General features: G+C 45.6%; 1 protein-coding gene across 1 annotated transcript in view; it reads right to left on the bottom strand.

The window, feature by feature from the left end:
• The window catches only part of LOC148508455 (sacsin-like), a 78813-nt gene that overhangs the window by 21971 nt on the left and 35534 nt on the right, over window positions 1-21308 (bottom strand). Inside the window, 3 exon segments of the mRNA XM_088444566.1 lie at window positions 4686-4832; window positions 6729-6840; window positions 8832-8914. Of these exon segments, the coding sequence (XP_088300692.1) occupies window positions 4686-4832; window positions 6729-6840; window positions 8832-8914 (342 nt within the window).

Raw genomic sequence — 21308 nt, 5'->3', positions numbered from 1 at the left:
CCTTTACACAAGGTTTGCAAAGGATTATTTAAGTCAATTGTTTATTTATTTTTGGAAAGCACGCTTCCTGGTCCCCTTCTAGGATGAAAAAAATCCACTCCCAGCAAGCAGGCATGGCGCTGAAGACTTACCAAGATAGACACAACGTAAGACTAAAACCTTAAATATGAAATGTTGCATGTAATGCTCTGTTCCGCTTGTTCACATATCTGATATGGTTAAGTGGACAGTGGGAACAACAGCAGTTTGAACTAAGGCTACTAAAACTAAGGGCCTAATTCAGACCCGCGCGCGAGCGCTGAGCCCTTGCAAGCGGGTCGATGTTGAGGCAGTGCGCATGCACACGACGGAGGCGGATCCGTCGTGCGCATGCGCGGAACCCGGGTAGCAACGGGCAAGCCGTCGCTCCGGGTCTCGCTACAAAGGGGGCGTGCTGTCAATGGTGAGTGACAGCACGCCCTTCCCATGGGAACGCCTACCGTCTGGGGCCGGCCCCACTGATATCACAAGTGATGTCAGTGGGAGTGCTCTCGGCTCTTATAGAGCCGAAAGCACTCCAGGGCTTGCGGCCACGAGACCCTACCACAAGGGTCTCGTCGCAAGCCCGATGGTCGCGATGGTCTTGACCATCGCGACCATCTTTTTGGCCGCTCGCTATAGCTGTGGGTGGTCACCCACAGCTATGCGAGCGGCCTGGAGGCCGCTCTAAAAAAAAAAGAGAAGGACGGCCCTGATTCAGAGCGAGCGCTCTGTCAGAGCGTCCCGCTCTGAATCAGGGCCTAACTCCACTAAGGCCACTAAAACTTAACGTCCCTGTACAGGTTGGGAAATGCCTTTACAGAAGATAATCCAAAGGATTATTTAAATCAATTGTTTTTGGAGGCACTCTTCCAGGTCCCCTTCTGGGATGAAAATCCACTCCTAGTTGCAGAAGCAGGCACAGGATTCTCAAGAAAGAAACAATGTAAGGCCTTAAATCGGTCCTTGAGAGCTCATGTTTTCCAGACGACCTAGCTGGTGCACAGGTGTATTCATTACTCACCAACACATTTAGAAAGATCCACAGGCAGAGTTAATTATTATAGTTGTGATTCTGTGAGACTTGGAAAACATGTACTGCTGGTAGCTCTCGCGGACCAGGGTTGACTACCCCTGCCTTAAATTATAGATCTTACGCTTGAGGCCACTAACTATGTTTATTTTTTTTAATGTCCCTGTAGAGGTTGGGAAATGCTTTTTGATGTGGAAAGCACTACTAGAAGTCTTCCTGGTCCCCTTCTGGGATGAGAAAATCAACTCCCAGCAGCAGCAGCCATGCTCAAGAATTCTTCTGAGGACTGATGTGAATGTATAAATTTTTTTTTGTAAATGCCTCCTCCCCTCCCCCCTCATAAATTTTCTTCGGAATCAAAAAACGAAAAATTTAATTTACTACCAATCAAATCAACCCTTCCTGTCCCTGCCCTGCCTTCATCTACATACATACTCCAACTCCCTCAGGCCTCTCTTGAATAATACGTGTTTCCTGATGTGCCATGTTTGAAGTTGAACTGCCATGTGTTTGTGCCACCCACTGCTGCTGCTTTGCGTAGACAGCCAGTAAGCGGCACTTACACACATGCCGGGCAGCCCCCAAGCGCTGCGGTCACTGTTAATGGATGCCCGCTGCACCGCCGTTTCCCCACCCGCAGGACACGGCGGCCCGTGGGTGAAGACAGAACCCGCAGGCTGTTTCAGTGGGGCGCCGCACTTGAGGGCAGGGTTCTGCCTTCAGAAATTGGGCAGGGAGCGGCTCCCGCTGAAACAGCCTAGCGGAAAACGCTATATGAATACACTGTGAAGGTCACAGTCGCTGACACTGTAACGTAGCATTTCGCATGCAGGTACACCCACAATCGCATACAGAATATAGGCATGCTGCATATCATTTTAATCAGCAGAAGCTGCCTGTGCGTCATATTTGCATTGCTTTGCGAATAAGATGCATTTACAATTAAAAGTTGCATGAAAAAACTCGTTCTCTTTAATGTGACTTGTAGCGCACGGAGGTAAGATGTAAGTGGACACATTTGTACAAGCTTAATGTCAACATTCTGCTCATGTTGACATTTCATTAGTGTTGACATGCTGAATATCGACATGTTCAATGTAGACAAAATGACCATGTCAACATTATGAATGTCAATATAATATACAGAACCCTTTCACATTGCATTGCATGGTATTTAAAGTTTAAGACATGCCCAACAAAGGGGGTATCCTTACAACATACAGATATGTCCACTTGCATCTTGGCCGTGTGGCAAATCGCACCTCATTTGGCGCAAGTCGCCAGACCAGGTACACACGCTGTGTTCGCACCCGCGATCCATAGGATTGCATGTTGCGAACGCAGTCGTGGCATGGCATACCGTGGTGCACGCAGCCGCAACAAATCGAATGACGCGGAGCGAGTGCACATTTGCAAGAGGACACATCTGTACTGTTTCTCTCAAACATCTTCTACCACTTCACTTCCAGGTCCTCTCTAGCTTAGTGAAACAAAATAGGCCTCAATATATACTAGCATACTATCCCATCCAATATAGTCCTCAGTGACACCAAAGACCTCCTACTTTTATCACATTGCTTATTTGGCGAAATTCCTCAAGCTCCACATAGTTTGCCTCATATACCAGAGTTCTGCAATCTTTGCAAATCAATCATATAGATTTATGTATTAAAATAAAACATTTGCATATGAACACTAAAAAAAGCAAATTTTGGTACTTTAATCGCTTTTTTATTTTAAAATGTACTAGATTGGAAGGCAGCAACCACCAAAACCAATCTACATACTGTAGGACAAGTGTCCCAGTACGTATCACAGAAGGCCCACACTCATTGATGTAAATATGTGCTTCTATTTACAGATTTGTCCTCCTATACTATTGCCGCAGCCCTTTTCTGCGCACTAGGGACCTGATTCAGAGCCAGACGCTCTGACCAGAGCGCTCGCTCTGAATCAGGGCCGGCCTAGCTTAACATGGAGCGGCCTCCTGGCCGCTCGCATAGCTGTGGGTGACCACCCACAGCTATGCGAGCGTCCATGATGGTCGCAATGGTCAAGACCATCGCAACCATCGGGCTTGCGAGGAGACCCTGCAGTAGGGTCTCGGTGACCGCAAGCCCTGGAGTGATTTTGGCTCTATTAGAGCCAAAATCACTCCCACTGACATCACTAGTGATGTCAGTGGGGCCGGACCCAGACGGTAGGCGTTCCCATGGGAACGCCTCCGTCTGGCAGCCACACCCCGTGCTGTCAATCAACATCGACAGCATGCCCCCTTTGGTGCGAGACCCATGACGACGGCTACCCCGTCGTTATTTGGATCTCGCGCATGCGCACGACGGAGCTCCCTCTGTCGTGCGCATGGGCACTAGGGCACCATCAACCCGCTTGCGAGCGCTCAGCGCTCGCGAGCGGGTCAGAATCAGGCCCTAGGTCCCGTGCGTCTCATCTTGCATCTATTATGTTTTTTTATGTGAGACAAAACCACTTACTGAAACTGCACTAATTAATTTGATATGCAACACTTGTATATTGGTGTGAAATGAGTCTGAATCTGTACACAAAGTGCTACGATGCACGCCAAATTCTGCCGCTGTGCTTCATCTGCGACTTTGTACATATTTAAAACAAATTCCTGTGCGGTTCAAGTTGCAGTCCGGCGTCTTTGGTACAGAATGCGTAGTATTTTGTTGCTTCTGCGGTGTGAATAAGATCCAGATTTAAAGAAAAGGTTGCTACACTACACCGCTCGGCCTGGCACACTCGCGTCAGGAATCTTGCGCCCCTTGATGAAAATCGATCAACATCGATGTTGTGTTTCTGGGGCTAAACCATGCATTTAGTAACAGACAATTTGGATTTGTTTTTTTAAGTATTAGCAAATGTGTGACTTATCCCCAGAAACATTTCAGTGTTGATCGGTTTTCCAGGGCCGTAACTAGGGTGGTGTGACATGTGCCACGGCACGAGGAGCCATAATGCAGGGGGCGCTGTTTGGCAGCGCCTGTCAAATTGCCGGCAAGTTAAGCTGCCGTCGCAAGATACATACACAGATCTCTGCGCCACTGATATTTGCTGCATGTAGTACTCTTTGTATTCCTTCAGTCGGTGATCTACACGGCTGGCTTCAGGCTTGTGCACGGCTAGTCTGATGGACAAATCCTGCCCCAGGTGCAGCTTCACCAGCGCTCTCCTACATCTAGAGCTGGTGAGTTATACTGCATAATTATTGTGCATCATCACTGCAGCCATTAGATTCACACTGTATTTGTCAGTGACACCTATATAACAGTGGTACAATGGGATTGGTATCCCTTCATCATCAAATGGGTCAAGTCAGATTTGTCATGCCCATTCCCCATGAGGCCACGTACATTTTTTGAGCACTCCTTATGTGCCTAGTTGAAATATAATGGGAGAGGGGGGGGGGGTCATGCCAATGCCATTTCTGGCAAAAGGCTCCATAGAGTCTGGATATGGCTCTGCAAATTTTCATCTATTTTAAATAGCTCAAAATCGATTAACAAATCGACCTTTAGTAAATATACCCCTAGGTGTAATGAGGACACATCTGTATTTTACATGCCATATGAGAAGGCTTTAATATAACAAATGAAATGGTTCTTAGACTAACCTGTAATGTGATATACAGAGTTAAACCCCAGTCCAAATCGTCCAACAGTGTTGGGGTCTTTTCTCTTAATGCTGTTTCCTGGTTTCTGTATTCCTTCCCAGTCACGTTCAGTAAACATCTCATCATTGTAGGCCAGGAGAGATGGACCTGAAAGAATAATAGAAAAGTTGACTATATGAACTTAATTTCATATAGAGAGGCTTTTGAGAACAGTCTTCCAATATTAGTTAGGCATATACTTGTCGACCCTTTGGCTGCCTCCTCCGGGAGAAGGCAGACAAATAGTCACTGCATGGGTCGGGGCTCGGCGGAGGTGGACAGGTCTGGGGCGTGACCGTAGCCCCGGCCTCACTTTGCAATGCCGAGATTACCAACATTGTGGAGTGGGGCCCTACACCCCTGTAGGCTTGTCCACCTTTCCGGGTGGCTGGGAGCTGCACCTGATATTTGGCAGCCTACGGGCCTTTCCAGGAGGGTTGGCTAGTATGGTTAGACAGGAGCTTCACATGCACTGTACAGGTGCTTCCACTATCAGAACCCTCAGTCCATAGCTTCTTGCGTGTCCCCATTCCCCTTCCCCAATCGTCACATGCGTCACAAATACACATTATATAATTACATGTGCTACTGTAAGCATTCCAATTACATTGTCTCATCCCTGGCCATCTCAGAACGAAGGACAAAATCAACAAGCAGGAATTGAGCATTGATATACGTAACAACAAAAAAAATAAATGTTCTGACACTCTTATAGGGGCATATCTATCACAACCCGCATCTCAGATGCAGATTGGCTGCGATAAATTTGCCCAAAATCGCAATGCGATATTTGAATACATCACATGGATGCAGGGACAGAGCTTCTGGTCATAAAAGGAAAAAAGGGGGAGCTGCGCTTAACCAATTACAGCAATAGTCCTCAGCAGCTGCTAGGAGTGTGGAGTTACTACCTTATTCCACTGTTTATTCAAAGACAAGAAAAAAATATACTCAGCACGTACTGTACTGTAAATTAATACAGACTAAAGGTATGTAATTATACTGCAATGTTGCATCCAATAAATGAATTGATAGAAATGTGCTAATACCGATATTCATACAATACATACATATGGCAACATAAAGGGTTGTAAACAAAATTATTCAGTCTCTTCTTTATACCATTGGGAAAATAAAGATATAGTGGCGATGGCAAGAGAACACACCTAAGGGTATTACTCCTCCTGCCCCTCACTAATTGTGGCCAGGTGCAATCACATGCATAAATAATGTGTGTGGATTAGTAGTAATGTCCTGATGCCGGGCGTTTCATGCAGAGAAGTAGTAATAACAAGCTTCAGAATATTTCCAAGTGACTATCCACAGATAGTGGGCAGCATATAGTTCGTATCTGTGTACCTCTCTCCGGTAGCGTTAAATAAGCGGCCCCGATGTAGTCCTGGATAGCTGTAAACTTCTCTCCAGCGGGGTATAATATGCAGTGGCTCCGAGACTTCGGTGCGTACCGCTCCCGTGTTGTAGTCCTAGGTGGCTAAAGGTCTGCCGGCAGACTCCCGTCGTGAGCTGTGTGTAGCGCTACACGGCTCTCGGAAATGGATTGATGCGCTCCACGCGTTTCTCCTTCGTAAGGCTTTGTCAGGAATGTAGAAGCAATGCGAATAGATAGCACAAGCAGCTTCTGCTGATTAAAATGCTATGCAGCATGCTTATATTGTGTGAGCAAGTACAGGTGAGTCTGCATGCAAAACGCTACATTACAGTATCAGCAGCTGTAAGACAGTTAACATATTGTTTAGCATGCAGATGCACCCGCAGTCACACACAGAACATAGGCATGCTGAATTATCAGCAGAAACTGCTTGTGCTATCTATTCGCATCGCTGTGTGATTCAGACGCATTTGAAGGAAAAAAGTCGCACAAAAGACGCTCAGCGCTACCAAGTCCACGGAGCTCCCGCGTTGTATGGCGCGACTTGTAGCGCATGGAGGATAGATGTATGTGAACACATCTGTATGTTTGTGTGTTATCTGATTATATATTACCTTGGATGATCTGGAGATCACTTGAGTGTAAGGTCTCAGTTCCATATTCTCTTTCATCATAAATAAAAATGACTTCACTGGCTTTAGCGTCGTCCGCATTCTGTATCAGTTCCTGCAAATTAAAGGGGAAAAGTTCATTTAGGTGTTATTTTAGTCTATATCGACTGCTCCATGCTTCTTTCTCACAGTCTACCCCACCTGTGTTACCCTGTCTGTCCCTCCCCTTTAGAATGTAAGTTCTTACGAACAGGGCCCTCTTCCCTCATATGCTTCTCCTTCCCTTACTCATCTACTCCAAACTCCCCACAAGGGAACCTAACATTTGTTTGCTTATGCCCTGCTGCTTTTGAGTGTTATGATCGCTATTGCGTTTATAAACTATGTCCTTGTCCTGCAAGCTGCTATTTTCTTGTTTGCTCATTTGTTTATGTACTTTGGGAGGCGCTATGGAACCTTGTGGCGCCATATAAAGTATGATATTATTATTATTATTATTATAATAATAAGAATAATAATAATAATAATAATAATAATAATAATACTAATAATACAGTTCTCCCATGTGGCCTTACTATATTATAATTATAAAAAAAACCTATTCATACATATATGGTTGTCGTGTCGATGAAGCTAATTTTCTATTGCCGCAATGTAAAAAACACCACTACTCATGAAATAACTCTGGTGTTACTTAGCGATTGGGCTAATGTACTGCTTCCCAGAGCCAGTGTAAAGCGACTTACACATGCCTGACACGGCTAGCTGGTTCACATGCCCAGTGGAAGTGAAAACCTGGACGTTTGAAGCATACTCACATACTCTCTCAGAATGTCTGCAAGACTACCAACATTTTTACGAGTTCCACAAACTCCCAGATGAGTAGGTGACACTCCCGTATCCCGAACACTTCCTACTGAAATGAACAGGATGTGTAGCATAATGCCGCCAGTCCATAAGTAGGGGGTGGGGGTCAATATAATCCAATTCTATGAGATTCGCAGAATTATGCAGCGAAGGGGCAGAGCCTGATGAGAAGCACCAGGATCAGCTACACCCCCTTCCCCGGGCACTCTCCCAAAGGGGAGAATTTAAATGTATGTATTGAAGTAAGGGATATTTTGATATTACGGTTTCAAGGTGTCAGGAAATCTGTAAGTACTTCATATATTTCTCCATAAAACTACTTATGAACAGTTACAGCATCTGCATTGCAAAGACCAAAAATTTGCAATTAGAACTTTTCCTAGTTTTATTTAGCCCATACAGATAAGGCTGAACTATGTCTCGTCTTACTGGGACTTGTTGTTCCTCAAAGTACTGCTGTATGCTCCAGGATTGTGCATGCAGAGTTGGGAATTATCTGCTGACATTCAAAATGTCGACATTCAACATCTCTGCGTGTTCAAAATATCGACAGATGACACGTCGACATCCACAATGTCGACACTGACATGATGTAGACATTTCAGAAGACTAACTTCCCTGGCAGGACTTCCCTTTTCTCCTATTTCAAAGTATGAGGGATAACAGCAACATTTTTAAAAGGTAAGGAATAAAACTAACTGCCTTTTTCTTTAGAAGCTTTATATATGTCAGCACAAACTTGTAGGCTTATTGGCTCCTGACAAAAGTTTAAAGTTGGCCACACACTAGACCAACTTACATCCAACTAGTTGATTGGTTCGAATGAAAATCTGGTAACGTATGGGATTAAATGATGATCAGCAATTTGCTCCTAAATGTTAGAAAACAGATGAAAATGGTCGTTCAGACAAATTTGTTAAATGTTTGATCTAAACAGTTTGTTCAAACAAAAGTTTTTGTCCATTTTCCGGCGTTTGGGAGCAAATTGCTGATTGTCATTTGCTTTCATCCCTTACCAGATTTTCATTCCAACCAATCAACTAGTTGGATGGTTGGATGTAAGTTGGCCTAGAGTGTGGCCAGCTTAAGTGTATCCTTGTCCGTGTGGTGGGAGTAGATTGTAAATTCTACTGGGACAGTACTGATGTGAATGATGACATACTATCTGTAAAGTGCTGCGTACATTTGAAGTACTGCTATAATAAATAAACCTAGTACACAAATGCAGATCAGACTTACTTTAAGAATTTGGCCTCCATCTGGGTATTTTCGCAAAATATTCTGCAGCTGGATCAGGAATGGAGGTGCTCTTTGGAAAAAATCTAAGAGAGAGAGTACTTAATATTTATAGTTGAAAATTGACGATTCGGACACAGTAACATAAACATTGTAAAAAATAAAAAAACAAAAAATCAAACATATATTGTGACTGCCCTGTATAATATTTCTATGCAGTTTTAGGGGGTGGCAGGTTCAAATGGCAACGACAAAACACTGTTATAGACGGGTTGGGTACGGGATTCCGGCGGTCAGGATACCAGCGGTCAGAATACAGATATCAGAATCCCGAGGCCTGAAGGTAAGTATACTAACCCTAACAGCTAACCATCCCCCTAACACTCACCCACCTTTCCCGCTGCCTAGCCCTAACCCCCCCCTTCGCAGCCTAACCCTAATCCTCCACCCCACAGCCTAATGCTTACCCTATCTCTAGTGCCTAATCCTAACCCTCTCCCTAACCCGAATACTTACCATAGGGATGCCAACAGTCGGAATCCCGTCGCCAGTATTCTGAGCACGAGCATCCCGACCGCCGAGGTGGCAACTACTGTGGACTATCCTACAGTATATCGATAATAATGTGGTTGTTCTGTAGAAAGTTGACAGGTTATGTTTTACGTTATATGTGAAAAATATAACCACACCAGTGGAAACGACCTTCTCCTCTAATTGTCTCTGAATCTTATAAATAATTAGAGAGGCTGAAGAGGTGCTAACCACTAACAAAAGCAAATTTCAAAAAAGAGCAGATGATAGTATCAGGGTGCACTGGCCGTATCATTAAAACATAATAAAAGTTATTTTCCTTAAAACATATAATTTATTTTATTTTTACAGAACATGCAAACAAATATACATTACACACGTGAAATATAAACTTTTTTCAAAACTGAAGTTAAATGAGTACCAGGGACTACTTAGATAGAACCCAAAACTTTATCATGATCTTATTCTGCTAATATAATTCACAGCACAAACTGGTATTTTGTAGCACTATGGTTACTAAACGTTTTATTTAAAACTATAAATGTAACAATGTTGCATCAGGTTTATATTACTTCATATATTTCTTGAGCTATATTATGATATCCTTTGGAGTTCTAATTTATTTCTCTCTATTATTTATCCAATCCTGCACATTTGATTTTTGCACTTTATTTCCTATATTGTAACAATAAATATCCTGTGTCTTATAATAAATAGTTGTATGTTATTTCCATTTATCAATTAAATAACTATTGTTCACATCATGCACTGGCCGTAATATGACTGGTATTTTATGATATTAACCAACTTGGATTATAGGGAAAAGGGTTATTATACCTCTATCTCTGGCATATGCTGCTCACCTATAACCATTGTCTGTTACACACTAATATTACTGCTGTGTCCACATTCTCCAGACACTACCTTATGCTGGGCATACACGGCAAGATAAAATGCCTGTCAGACCGACAGACATTTTATCTGGCCGGCTGCCAGCCGCAGATGTCCGCGGCATACACTGTGAGAGAAATCTCACAGTGTATAACCCGACATCTGCGCTCCGCCCCCGGGAGAGGAGACATTTCCCTGTTCCTTCCGTAGGAAGGAACACAGGAAATGTCCGTCTGTCGGCTGCGCTGGGCATACACTGCCCGATGCGGCCGACAGTTACCGGGTAAATATCGCATCGGACGGGCATGCTGGACAATCCAGCATGCCCGACCGAGCAATATTTAACCCTCGGTCGCCCCCCCCCCCCCCCCCCACGCTACAATTATCGCGGCGATCCGCCGATATCGGGCGGATCGTCCCGATAATTGCAACGTGTATGGCCAGCATAAGAGAACATTTTTTTAGTTTTATATAAAATCATTAGTCACTGCAACAGTGGTCATTGGTGTTATACAACAGAGATCATTTTGTGTCTATAGTCATCACTGCTAATGAATTCTCATTCTCTGCTTTTTGCTCAATGCACATAAATCTTGTTACTGTGATGGTATTGTTTAAACAGTTATCTTAAACAAAGAAATGTATGTTTTATGCACGTTCGTTCCTGTAGCAATGCTCCTTAGGGGGGTATTCAACATGGTAGCGAAAAAGTCAGTGCTGGACTTTTCGCTCCATATCGGAGGTTTGACGGGGATAAAGTATCAGGCGCGCGCCCGCTTTATCCCCATATTCAATTACAAATCAACAAAAACGGGAGCCGGCGGAAAGGTATCGCAAAAAAAACTGGGAATTTTCAGGAAATATTCCAGGACCCTTCTCTGAAGATGTCTAGACATGGGAATCACTATGGGTACCCCCATTTTTACCTGCTGAAGGAAGTCAGGGTTTCTAATAGCCGCGGCAGGTGCATATTTACGGCTATGAAGAAGTGGTGAAGAATAGCACTTAGATTTTTTTTTTTCGTAAAAATAACTATTCCTATCAAATTTGGGGTACATGAAAATGGGGGTAAGCACATTTTTAAGTCCCTAAAATATTTAATAAATCAGCAAAAATACACCTGCCGCTACTCCTGCAATGAAGAAAACACCTGCCGCATTTAAGGGAACCCGTCTGGAATCAATTTTGCTATTTTTGAACGGTGTCCCTATTTTTTATTTTTTTTTTACACCCCAAAATTAAAAATTTTTGGGGGGTGTATAGATTTTTTTTTTTTTTACACAGATCTTTTTTATTGGTCATTCCCAGGGGTGCAGGCTATTTTTTTTTTTTTTAAGCATACAACCCCTAAACCCCCAATTCTGCACTTTTTTTTCCCCAAGTAAAACATGGTGAAAAGTCTTTGTAATTGAATACGGGGATAAATTAAACATGCGAAAATGACGTCATCGGCGATAATTTATTGCCGATTCCGACTTTTCACAGCCAAATTGAATACCCCCCTGTGTGTGCATTCATTAGAAGGAACTATTGCCGTGTTCTTATTGAAGATATTGAGGATAAGAGTATTCGGCAATTATCAGCCAGCCGTGACTGCTGTAGATAAGAACAAGGCAATAGTTCCTTCTAATGAATGCACACTAAAGGTAGGTACACACCTGACAGATGTATCTGCAGATGATGGTCGTTCATGCACACTGAACGGCCATATTCTGTGTCTTGCTGCGGGTATCGGCGAACAGGGTGCGTGTCGGGTGGGGGTTGTCCAGGCGGGCGGGGGGCGTGTCCCGCCACCCTTCTCGCAGCTGCCACTGTGTGTGTGTATGGGCGACACACCTGCCGATGGACAGATATGTCTGCAGACATATCTGTCCATCGGCTGTGCAGCACAGCCAACGCGATATGTAGGTGAACACCGACGTTCGCTGACACATCGCGGGTACACACTGGCCGACAGGCAGCAGATACCTTGGCCGATCAATTGATCGGCCAATGTATCTGTCAGTGTGTACCCAGCTTAAGGAGTATTGCTACAGGTACGACCGTGCATAAAAACAAGAGATATGGTAAGAACTTACCTTTGTTATCTCTGTTTCTACGAGGTCCATAGGGTCCACAGGGTTGACCTTGGGGTATATAGCTGGCTTTGGATCCACGGGTACCACGCAGTTAAAGCTTTGCTGCTCCCAGGATGCACTGGGTCCATCCTCCTATATACCCCGCCCCAGCCACAGGCACCTCAGTTGGTAAGTAGCCAAGGCCGGAGGAGATAAAAACAGAGAGAAGGAAGACTGGAACACACAAGAACCAGACTCACAGAAAGGGAGACGGAAAACCGGTGACCAACCACAGAGCCCATATGAAGCCAGGTGCATCAGGGCGGGCGTCCTGTGGACCTCGTAGAAACAGAAATAACAAAAGGTAAGTTCTTACCATATCTCGTTTTCTACTTCAGGTTCCATAGGGGGTCCACAGGGTTGACCTTGGGGATGTCCCAAAGCAGTACAACTAAGGGTGGGGACGCTCCTGTGCTGAAAGGAGAATCCGGCACCTGAAGGATGCATCCTGAGAGGCGAAGGTGTGAAACTTATAGAACCGTAGAAAAGTCTGTATGGAAGACCAAGTGGCCGCCTTATACAGCTGAACAGCTGAGGCGCCACGGCCAGCAGCCCACGAGGGACCCACAGACCGAGTGGAATGAGCCTTAACAGAGGCTGGAACAGGTAACCCCTCCTGTGAATAAGCCGCACAAATAACTAAACAAAGCCATCGAGCCAAAGTTTGCTTGTTGGCAGGCCAAACCCTCTTGTGAAAACCAAAGGGGACGAATAAAGAATCAGATCTGCGAACGGAACTAGTGCGATCAATATAAACTTTGAGAGCACGGCCAACATCTAAGGAAGCCTGACGATCAGGTGACTGAAATGCCGGCACAACAATTTCTTGATTAATGTGGAACTTGGAGACAACCTTAGGAAGAAAACCCGGACAGGTGCGAAGAACTGCCCTGTCCTGGTGAAAAAACAAAAAAGGTGAATGGCAAGAAAGTGTGCCTAGTTCTGACACTCTTCTGGCTGAAGCAATTGCCAGGAGAAAAACATTCTTAAGTGTCATCCACTTGAGTTCCACCGACTCTAGGGGCTCAAATGGAGGACCCTGCGAGGCCCTAAGCACCACTGCTAAATCTCAAGGAGCCACTAGTGGAAAAAGGGAGGTTGAATCCTGAGGACACCTTGGAAAAAGGTACGGACATCAGGCAGAGTAGTGATTCTACGATAGAACCATACAGAAAGTGCAGACACATGAACTTTGAATGAAGCGAGGCGTAAACCCAAGTCCAATCCAGACTGAAGGAACGCCAAAATCCTAGAATCATGAAACGCTTGAGGATCCTAGTTCCTGGAATCACACCACTGAAAATAAAGTATGCCACACCCTGTGGTAGATCCTGGCGGAAGCTGGCTTACGTGCCTGTAGCATTGTGCTGATGACTGAGCTGGAAAAACCCCGGGCTCTTAAGACTGATGTCTCAAGAGCCACGCCGTCAAAGACAGACACCCAGGGTGTAGGCAGGGCCCCTTGACAACAGGTCCCGACGTTGTGGCAGAAGAAACGGAACATCGATGGATAGTCCCCGAAGATCGGAGTACCAGGGACATCTGGGCCAAGCCAGTGCCACCAGCAGAAGCGTGCCGCCGTCTTGTTTGAATTTCCGAAGGACCCGAGGCAGCAAGGCTATCGGAGGGAAGAGATATGACAGTTGAAATGTCCATTTCACTGACAGCACGTCCACTAGGCTTGCGCCGGCATCTCTTGTCCTGGACCCGTACACTGGTAATTTGTGATTGTGACCGGAGGCCATGAGGTCCACCTCCGGTAGTCCCCACTTGTCCACGAGCAGTTGAAAAACCTCTGGATAAAGGGACCATTCCCCGGGATGAACGTCGTGACGGCTGAGGAAGTCCGCTTCCCAGTTCAGAACTCCTGGAATGAAGACTGCCGAGATGGCTGGAAAGTGGCACTCCGCCCAAGACAGGATGTGTGACACCTCCGACATTGCTGCTCGACTGCGAGTCCCTCCTTGATGGTTGATGTACGCCACTGTGGTGGCGTTGTCAGACTGAACTTGCACTGCTCTCCCATGAAGAGCGTGACCGGACAACCGGAAGGCCCTGTACACGGCCCGAAGCTCTAGAATATTGATGGGAAGAACCGCTTCTTCCGCTGTCCAACGTCCCTGAAGTGAAAAGGGACCCAACACCGCCCCCCAACCCCGTAGACTGGCATCCGTCATGAGAAGGACCCAGTCCAGGATCCAAAAGGGGCGGCCCTTGGTGAGATGAGTTGTTTGAAGCCACCAGGTCATCGATAGGCGCACCTCCCGAGACAACACAAGCATCTGAGTCCTGATTCGGTGCGGCAACCTGTTCCATTTGGATAGAATTAGCCCCTGGAGGGGCCTGGAATGGAATTGGGCATACTCCATCATGTCGAATGTTGACACCATGAACCCTAGAACTGTTATTGCTGAGTGAACTGACACCTGGGAACTCTTTAGACAACTGCTCACTCGCAGTTGTAGAGGGGCAACCTTTTCCGGAGTCAGGAAAATCCGTTGCTGACGGGAGTCTAGAAGGGCTCCCAAATGAACCATCCTCTGTGATGGAATGAGAGAGGACTTCTTTCAGTTTAGTAGCCACCCGTGCGCTTGGAGACAAGCGATCGTCAGGTGCAAATGTTGTGAAAGAATTAAAATGACAAATAATAAACAAATGTATTTTTTTATCACTTTTATGTCATTTTAATTCTTTCACATTTCATTAACACTTATTGATTTTTCTTTACACATCTATCCTTTACACTTCACTATCACCTTTTTTCCCCTTTTCGTGTGATGCCCTGGGGATGGTCCTTGGCTGGAATTTTTTGGGGTACCTTGCTTCTCGGACGTGAACCCCTTAATGTTAGGGATGCCAGTATAGAGGAGCCTTGACGATGGCCTGGCGCTTATTCATATATTTGCAAATGTATGTAACTAATACCTCCGAATCTCTATTATCATGTAGGATTTAAGTATTTTTTGTTGACTTTGCTGCAGTGTGTTGGAGGGCAAATCCCTTTTGTTCTGTGAACTGATGAGGCGGTCTGTACCGGAAGGACAGGGCATACTCCTGAGAGACTACTTCTTGTACTCAAGCATCTGTGGTGGTATTGCACCAGCATTGGGCGAAGCGAAGAAGTCGGCCCCCCACTCTGGGATCCCCCAGAGAGGTCCGTCGCATCAGGCTGAAGGCTTGTCTTCGGGCTTGGAAGCAGGACGTCTAGTGCTCCAGGCCTGCTTCTTTGGTTTAGGGGCAGTCTTGGTTGACGACTGTCTCGGGAAAGATTGACGCTTGGACTTACACTGAGTCTGAAAGGCTGATGCCCGAGCTTTAGAAGGTGCAGCAGCTGATGGTACAAAACGCCAACTTAGACTTTGCCAAGGTATCCACAATTTTGTCTAGGTCAGGACCGAACAAAATTTCCCCATTAAAGGGTAAGGCCTCTAAGCCCTTCTTGGAATCCACCCCTGCCCTCCAAGAATGAAGCCACAAAGACCTGCGAGCAGAGACCGCTGCCGCAGATACTCTAGAAGTGAGAAGACTAGCATCTAAAGACGCCTCCCCAATATAGGAAGCGGCATCCCTCATTTGACCAATCAAAGCTCTCTGAACTACCGGAGCTTCCTCAGGAAGCGTATCCTCTAGTACATTGGCCCAACTTTCAATGGCTTTAGCCACCCAAGAGATGGCCATGGACGGACGGCCCAACGCCCCCGAGAGCGAATTAATGGACTTTAAACTCTCCACTTTCCTGTCCGTGAGGTCCTTTAGGGACGAAATGGACGGCATTGGTAAGGTAGCACTTTTGATTAGGCAAGTGACGTGAGAGTCCACCGCCGGCGGCGTTTCCCACTTTTTGCAATGACTAGCAGGTAACGGATAAATACTGCTTAAACGTTTCTGCGGCTGGAACCGCTTATTAGGGGACAGCCAGGCCTACGCCATATGATCAGTCCGTTGGTCAGATAAAGGAAAAACAGCCGATGTCACCTTCGCCTGTTTAAAATTGGGAAATTTGGACTTAGGGGCCGGAGTATCATCCTCAATATTTAGAATGGACCGCACCGCCGTCATGAACGCCGGTACATTAATGGTAGACTTCGTCTCCACTTCCGGAGCAGGGGAATCTGAATCCTCATGCAACTCGCCCTCATCCGAGTCTGATAACTGTGCAGACTGGGATGAACGAACAGTGCGTTTTGACGCCTTGTGAGGCTTGTCACTACGCAACATGGTTTGAAAAGCCGAAGAAGAGGCCGCCAAACTCCGTACCGAATTGGAGAACACATCAACCCACAGTAGACTTTGAAAAGGGTTGACGAACTGCTGCGTCATCGGAGGAAACTGAACATACATAGGGTTCCCCGCATATGGATGAACTGTCTGAGGTCCAGGGGGAGACTGCAACAATTGCGGTACACCCAGAGAAGGAGGGATGGCGGGTTGTGGTAACCCCCTATGGGGGAGGGAGGTTGGAACCGCCAGACGGTCCGCGATGGAAGCCAGCACTTGGGAAAATATCGCCCAAGGTGGATCCTGTCCCGAAGTTGTGGGATTAGAGGGACAAGGTAACTGGCGGCACCTCCCACACACATCATCCTGCGATAAACCCTCCACACTCCCCACTGGAGCGTAGCGTCTACAAGTGATTAGATTGGGAGCCGCAGAGCGCTCAACTTCCTCATCAGACATGCTAAACAATAGATATAATGATATATACCCAAAGATATATAGCAATACAATCCGGGAAGCTTTCGCTCACAAGTGTGCAGCCCACAAGTCCACAAATATGGCAACGTGTAGCACACAACAGTATGTGACCGACCTCACAAATACGTGAATTTATATAAGTGAGATCCTTGCAAAGCCCTTCCCACACACACCTGCCAGGGCTGGAGGAGAAGGAAAGGGACAAGTATAGACTGGCAGTTAAGTAGAAATACAAAAATACAGTCAGCACTAGCAAAAGTCACATACAATGCAGAAAGTTAAACAGCCTGGACTTTGTCACTATAATCAACCGCCCAGATTCAGTGTCTGGGAGGGCTTTAGCGCTAACCTTTTGCAGGGGATAGGTACACAGAGGGATCGACCACACACCCCCGGAGAGATCTGCAGTACCCACCCAGGAAAATATGGCCGCCGGAGACCTCAGAGGGGGAGTGGCCGCAGGAGGCAGCAGCTCAGCGTCGCCAGTACACAGGAGGCACACTGAGCTGAGGGGAGGAACCGCTAAACAGAGAAGCCTCTCTCCCCTGGCTAGTGTTTAACCCCTGGGATGTCGGTTCCCGCTTACCGCCACTTGTTCCCTGGTGGTCTAGTGGTCCGGCGGAGTATGCCTTGGAGGGGGAGCCCGGCGCCACTTACTAGCACCTCCGGTCTATCCCCAGAGACTGGAGGCAAAGGACTGCACGTTAGAAGGTGCATACCCGCGGGTCACCGCAAGCAGTGACCAGCGGCTTACCTTATCCCTGACGCGTCCGGCAGCAGTCCAGGGAGAGCCCAGAGCCCGTGCTAGTGCAGACTCTGGGGTCCCGCCGCGATCCCCAGATCTGTACTGGCGTCGCGGCGCCAGCGGGGTTGGAGGAGCGGCAGCTTAGACGTCCAATGGACAGTCTGAAGCTGCCACTCTGAAATAGTAAAAAATAAAAATAAATTAAACTAAGTTTAAGCTCAGGGGCTGCCCAGCAGCCCCCCTGCGCTAGGGTGACCCGACTCCGGCCGGGCACCAACTAAAACTGAGGTGCCTTTGGCTGGGGCAGGGTATATAGGATGGACCCAGTGCATACTGGGAGCAGCAAAGCTTTAACTACGTGGTGCCCTTGGATCCAAATCCAGCTATACCCCAAGGTCAACCCTGTGGACCCCCTATGGAACCTGAAGTAGAAACATCATTTTCTTTGTTTAAGATAACTGTTTAAACAGTACCATCACAGTAACAAGATGTATGTGCATTGAGCAAACAGCAGCTAATGAGAATTCATTAGCAGTGATTACTATAGACACAAAATGATCTCTGTTGTATTACACCAATGACCACTGTTGCAGTGACTAATGATTTTATATAAAACTAAAAAATATTCTCTTAGGTAGTGTCTGGAGAATGTGGACACAGCAGTAATATTAGTGTGTAACAGACAATGGTTATAGGTGAGCAGCATATGCCAGAGATAGAGGTATAATAACCCTTTTCCCTATAATCAACTTGGTTAATATCATAAAATACCAGTCATATTACAGCCAGTGCATGCTGTGAACAATAGTTATTTAAATTGTTAAATGGAAATAACATACAACTATTAGAAGACACGGACTAATTGAAATTTGAATACAGGATATTTATTGTTACAATATAGGAAACAAAGCGCAAAAATCAAATGTGCAGGATTGGATAAATAATAAAGAGAGAAATAAATTGGAACTCCAAAAGATATCATAATATAGCTCAAGAAATATATGAAGTAATATAAACCTGATGCAACATTGTTACATTTATAGATCTAAATAGAACATTATGTAACTATAGTACTACCAAATACCAGGTTGTGATGTGAATTATATTAGCAGAATAAGATCATGATAAAGTTTTGGGTTCTATCTATCTAAGTAGTCCCTGGTACTCATTTAATTTCATTTTTGAAATAAGTTTATATTTCACGTGTGTAATGTATATTTGTTTGTATGTTCTGGAAAAATGAAAGAAGATATATGTTTTATGTAAAATAATAAAAGTTATCTTTTAATGATATGACCAGTGCACCCTGATACTATCCTCTGCTCTTTTTGGAGGCTATGTTTTACCACAGTACATTGAGGAATATCATCCATATACCTAGTGGAACCTAGTGTGTAAATTAAAAAGAAGAATATCCGGTTTCCCACTATTATGCAGTCACAAAACCATTGAGCAAATGTAGTTTGAGTATATTTAGTATAAATACCTAAAATAATCATTGTTATAATGATCAGTTTAGTACTCTTCACAGGGAATATTTGGTTTAAGATGACTGTGAGTATGCCCCACATGTTCTCGTGCTTACATACCCCTGCCATTTTTCCCCCCATGTGAAAGGTAGGTGGCAGTTAAAGACCAAATAATAAAAAAAAGTTAATAAAATGTTAAATATTATATAGAAGGAAAGTATTGTATATCTTTTTTTAAATCATTATTAATCGTAAATAAGTGTTCATGGTGTATGCGGCAGCCCCCACAAACTCTCAGAAGAACATAGTAGCACCATGGGAGCATTACCCTTCAGTGCTCCATAGAGGCCGCTCACCCTCCGATGGTAGGTCGTTCTGCCGTTCCCTAGTGCATCACTATAGTAGCTCCAGCCTCCTACCCACCCACACCTAAAAGCTAAGTTTTAGCATTTTACCGCTTTATTATACATTTCTGTAAAATGTACTCATTTTGCAAAGAAGTCTTATTTTCTCTATAATAAATAAAGTGAGTGCATTTAAGAATCTATTAGACTACCTATTATATAAGCAGTTTAAAGTCTATCCCCACAGTTGCGTACTAAAAATAAGTGGAGGCCAATCACCATCTCAGGAGCTCTTAGTGCTGCAAGACAGACATAGGGCAGAATTTACGAAGCTTCAAGGCGGCTTGCAGGTGAGTCAGTGTAATCTAAGCACGCCGGGCTTTACACTGACTCCGGGTGTTGTTTTAAATATGTACCTGCAACCCGCCGGGAAGCAGTGGCTTACAGAAGCTGCTGCTTCGTAAATTCTACCCATATTATAGGACCCGTCCCACCTGCTTTCGCTCTACCAATCCTGCTCGCAGCCCGGGCACATGCCACTGAGTCCAGCGAATCCCATCCCACCTCCACTCTGTCCTTAACACTAGCACACCTGTCACTCAATCTGGTCAACATTGCCCCACCTTCCTCTCTCCTAAACTCCGCCCACCCTGTCACTCAGTCCAGCCAACCCCCCCCCCACCTCCCTCTCAATGCTGCCTGCTATGTCAGCGAGTCTGCCCAAGCCCGCCCCACCTTCTTTCTAGTCATGGGCAGAGCGATTCATTGAACTGAGACAAGCCACGTGACTCAGCTCAATGGAATGTCTCGAAACTGTGTCTCTGGACACGGCACTTAGAATGAAGACTGCAGCTGACCAGTGTGAGCACACAGGGGCGCCGCCGACTCCAAGTGAGTCGTTGACAGCTCCGCCTCTGCACTGCTGCTGTGACACTCGAAACAGACTCATTGCCAGTGCAGACGGTTCATCTGCACTGAGTCTGTCTCGAGTGTCACAGCAGCAGCCCTGCCCATTCGAGTGTCACTGCACTGATTCTGCTCAGGGCTGCTGCTGTGACACTCGAGACAGACTCCGTGCAGATGAATCGTCTGCACTGGCAATGAGTCTGTCTCGAGTGTCACAGCAGCAGCCCTGAGCAGAATCATTCACTGCTCCCTCCCATGGGGGTGTCACCCAGAAGGCAGTCACCCAATCACACTGAGTGATATAATCTCATGTGATCCTGACCTGGCGGAGACTGACTCTGACAGGTAGATGTCTCGACGCACCAAATTTTCATTGACTCGAATCATTAGATCATCTAAATGAATCGAGTCATTGTGTTGAGACATCACTCACTAGCCATCTCTACTTCTTACATCCAGGTTCAGTGTAACAGTGTCCACACCCCACCTCCCTTCTTTGGGTGATATTAGCAACGATAATAAGCAAAAAGTACACAGGTAAAAAGACACCCAAGTGTGAGACAGAGAAAGAGACGGGAAAGAGAGAGGTAAAGCCAGCGGTAGAGAGGGAAACTTAGAAAGAGTACTGAAAGAGAGAGAGATGAAGGAGATGAGAGAGCGTGAGAGCGAACATAAGCTAAAAGAGAAAAAAAAAAAAAAAAGAGGGGAAAAAAAAAAAAAAAAAAAACTGGTGACCTTGGGCACCACAGCTAGACCCAAGCAAATGACGGGTCCAGAATACT

Source organism: Taudactylus pleione, unplaced genomic scaffold (genome assembly GCF_031769625.1).
Source record: "Taudactylus pleione unplaced genomic scaffold, aTauple2 ptg000366l, whole genome shotgun sequence".
Classification (NCBI taxonomy): domain Eukaryota; kingdom Metazoa; phylum Chordata; class Amphibia; order Anura; family Myobatrachidae; genus Taudactylus; species Taudactylus pleione.
The sequence above is the reverse complement of the archived record's forward strand: the minus strand, read 5'-3'. Positions and strand labels throughout refer to the sequence as shown.